Genomic DNA, 3,244 nt, shown 5'->3' with positions numbered 1-3,244 from the left:
TTTAAAATTATTTTATTTAATTTAATATTAATAATTATATATATAATTATATATTTATTACACATATAAACTTATTAATTTTTTTTTAAAGTTAGGAATGAGACTCGAATCTAAAACCTCTAAATGAGAATGAAAAGATTATGTCATTTGAGATATTACTCGTTGGCTCTAAATTTGTTAATTTATTTCAACAATAATTATAAAATACATAAAGTAAGGAGATTTTAAACTATTTTGAACTGATTTTTATTGTCTTTTAAATATTTTTGTTAAGAAGAGTAAGATTGCTCTTTTGTAATAAGCATCATCTTCATTATTGTGATTTTATGGGAATGGCTTGGAGAGGTTGAGCCTTATGCAAAGTAAGTCCAAATTTCTCAGACATATCCAAATCTTTTGATTTTTGTCCATTTGCTAGCTTCCAATCATAGCCATTTAGAAGAGTAGCCAACGCAATGTGCACACTTCTATAACCCAATGGCAATCCAGGGCATATCCTTCTTCCAGCACCAAATGGAATTAATTCAAAATCATGTCCATGAATATCAATTTTACTATCTAAGAATCTTTCAGGCATGAATTCATTTGGATGTTCCCAAATACTTGAATCTTTTCCCATGGCCCATACATTAACCAAAATTTGTGCATTCTTAGGTATCATGAATCCAGTTATCTCAACATCTTCGAGTGCCTTGTGTGGTGCTAATAATGGGGCAGGTGGATGCAAGCGCCAAGTTTCTTTAACCACTGCTCTTAGAAAAGGAAGCTTTGAGATATGTGATTCTTCAATTTGTTCAAGATTTTGTTCACCTTTGCCAAGAACACAATGAAGCTCTTTTCTAAGTTTTTCCAATTTTTCTGGATTACGTAATAACTCTGCCATTGCCCATTCTATGGTGATTGATGTTGAGTCTACTCCAGCCACAAATAAAATCTAACAAAATTTTCCAAAAATACAAAAGATGAAATAGTTTTTTTTTTTTTCCGAAGTTAAGATTCTCGAACCCACGACTTTTAGGTAAGTATAGAAAAATTATGCCATTTGAACTGTAGCTCATTAACAAAAAAAATAGTATTTAATATATTAGTGTTTGCGCAACAAATTGCTAATTATTAAAGTGTAATAAACTAATAATATTATGTGAAGCATTTTACTCAAGACATTCTTTAATTTGTCATATCAAATTATTATCCTTCAATATTATTTTTCTAAAGAAGTTCTGTGTCAAATGTTACAAAACATATGCACAATAGTACTGGTTCTTATATAAATAACTCGATGAACCTTAAGAAAAACTTGTGTACATTTTTATAAAAGAAAGATGTCATATGTAATATTATCTAATGTTAAAAGAAATCAAAATAATTTATCCTAATATTATTTACTCATCATAACCAATCATTGTATTACCATGTTAACAAAAGTAATTAATTTTCAAAGAATCCCGTTAGGGGCCAATGAAGTATTTATACAATGTGTATAATGAGTTATTTATTTGGCTCAATATGAGTTAAAAAATGAACATCCAAGATAAAATACTACTAATTTCTCAAACACAATACATCCATACTATCCAGAATAACCATCCGGATACCAAGGATAATAAACATCTGATATCTTACTAAATCGAACATATCTATCCCCCTATTATACACATTGTATAAATACTTTATTGGCTCCCTATACTTCCTCATTTTCAAATAATCCACTACTTCAAAAGTGATTTAAAAGTATAAAATTGATTAGATAATTGTGTAAAATTTTTTACAATATCAAAATTAAACTTTATATAAACATACTAACAAAAAGAATGTAATTAAGTATTCAACTTTGTAGCCCAAAAAAAATAATTTCAAAAGCTAAACCTTGAAATATTTGATGGATTGGACAAGATACTCACCAGAAAGAGATGCACAACATGGAGACGAGTCACTTGAGAATTGTCTTCCAACATAACTTCTAAAACAGAATCTAAAACATCTTTGCCTCTTTTATTGGTAGTCTCCATTTCTAGAACCTTTAAATTCAATCTTTCTTCTATAAGACCATCAACAAAAGCTATCAACTTTTCATTATACTTGGTCATCCTTGCACGTGCACCTTGTGGATCAAGGAATCTAAGAAATGGGAAGAAATCCACCACATTAGGCCTTCCTGATTCTTCCCCAATGCCCCAAATTATATCCTTGAATTCTTGAGACTTAGAAGAGTCGTAATGAGCTAAATCCATAGAAAAGAAAGCGTTAGATATAAAATTAAGTACAGTTGTAAAACAAGTCTCACTGAAATTCAAAATTTCGCCTTTTTCACTTTTGTCTTTCACAAAATCCATTAATTCTCGCAGTTTCTTTTGTTGAAGAACTTCCGTGGAATCAAGTTTTAGTGGAGAGAACACTTTCGTAGCACAAACTCGTCTTAGGATCCTCCATTGAGTCGAAGGTGGCAACCATCCCACTGAATACAAATGGTGATCAAGTGCTTTAATGGTATCCGGAATTGTTCTATAAGAAAAAATTTGGTCATATTTTTGGAGGATTTGTTTGGCTAACATAGGAGATGAGATAACTATGGTGGTTATGGTACCAAGCTTAAGAGTCATTATTGGTCCATATGTTTGAGAAAGCTTAGCAAGTGCTTGGTGAGGTTGGGTACCAAGTTCTAAGATGTTTCCTATGATTGGTAAAGGTTTAGGTCCTGGTGGGAATTTGGTTAATTTAGGTGCTCTGATGCCTAATTTGGATTTGATGAAAATGTGATGGATAATAATGCTTATGGACACAAAAGAAACTATAAGTAATGCTAGATACTCCATGATCATCATTGATTCTCATATGTGTATGTGGCTACTCTCTATGGAACTTATATATATATAGCCCTAATTGAGAGTTATATCTTATATGCAAGGTAAGGGTAGTGTGATTGTTTTAATTTTTTTAAACCATACGATTAATTTTTTGGTTTTGTGCAAAGAATTTCTATGATCTTTTATGCATTTTTCAATTTTTTTTTCTTTTTCTCTTCTTTTTATGCATACGAATTTTAAAAATACACAAAAAAAAATCAAATAAATAAATAAAAAAATATATAAGAAGAAAGAGAAGATGTAGAAGAATGAAAGAGAAGTAGAAAAAGAAGAAAAAGAAAACGAAGGAGAAGGAAAATAATAAGAAAAAAAATTGTGAAAATTAAACACCTAAATATAAGATAAATAAAAAACATGTTTTTAAAAATATTTATTTAGAT

The 3,244-nt window shown here is 29.7% G+C and overlaps 1 protein-coding gene across 1 annotated transcript; it reads right to left on the bottom strand.

Moving 5' to 3' along the window:
• Positions 212–2,866, bottom strand: LOC107625958 (geraniol 8-hydroxylase-like). Its single transcript, XM_016328709.2, has 2 exons — positions 1,902–2,866; positions 212–934 (listed from the first exon to the last, which is right to left on the bottom strand). The coding sequence occupies exons 1-2, from the start codon at positions 2,820–2,822 to the stop codon at positions 314–316; spliced, it is 1,542 nt and encodes a 513-aa protein (XP_016184195.1). The 5' UTR covers positions 2,823–2,866; the 3' UTR covers positions 212–313.

This window comes from Arachis ipaensis, chromosome B02 (assembly GCF_000816755.2).
Source record: "Arachis ipaensis cultivar K30076 chromosome B02, Araip1.1, whole genome shotgun sequence".
Taxonomy (NCBI): domain Eukaryota; kingdom Viridiplantae; phylum Streptophyta; class Magnoliopsida; order Fabales; family Fabaceae; genus Arachis; species Arachis ipaensis.
The sequence above is the reverse complement of the archived record's forward strand: the minus strand, read 5'-3'. Positions and strand labels throughout refer to the sequence as shown.

Excerpts from the sequence above, each read along its gene's own strand:
- LOC107625958 (XM_016328709.2), bottom strand. The coding sequence starts at position 2,822 with ATGATGATCATGGAGTATCTAGCATTACTTATAGTTTCTTTTGTGTCC. Across the intron at positions 935-1,901 it reads ATGTTGTGCATCTCTTTCTG|ATTTTATTTGTGGCTGGAGT; the intron begins GTGAGTATCTTG and ends AAATTTTGTTAG.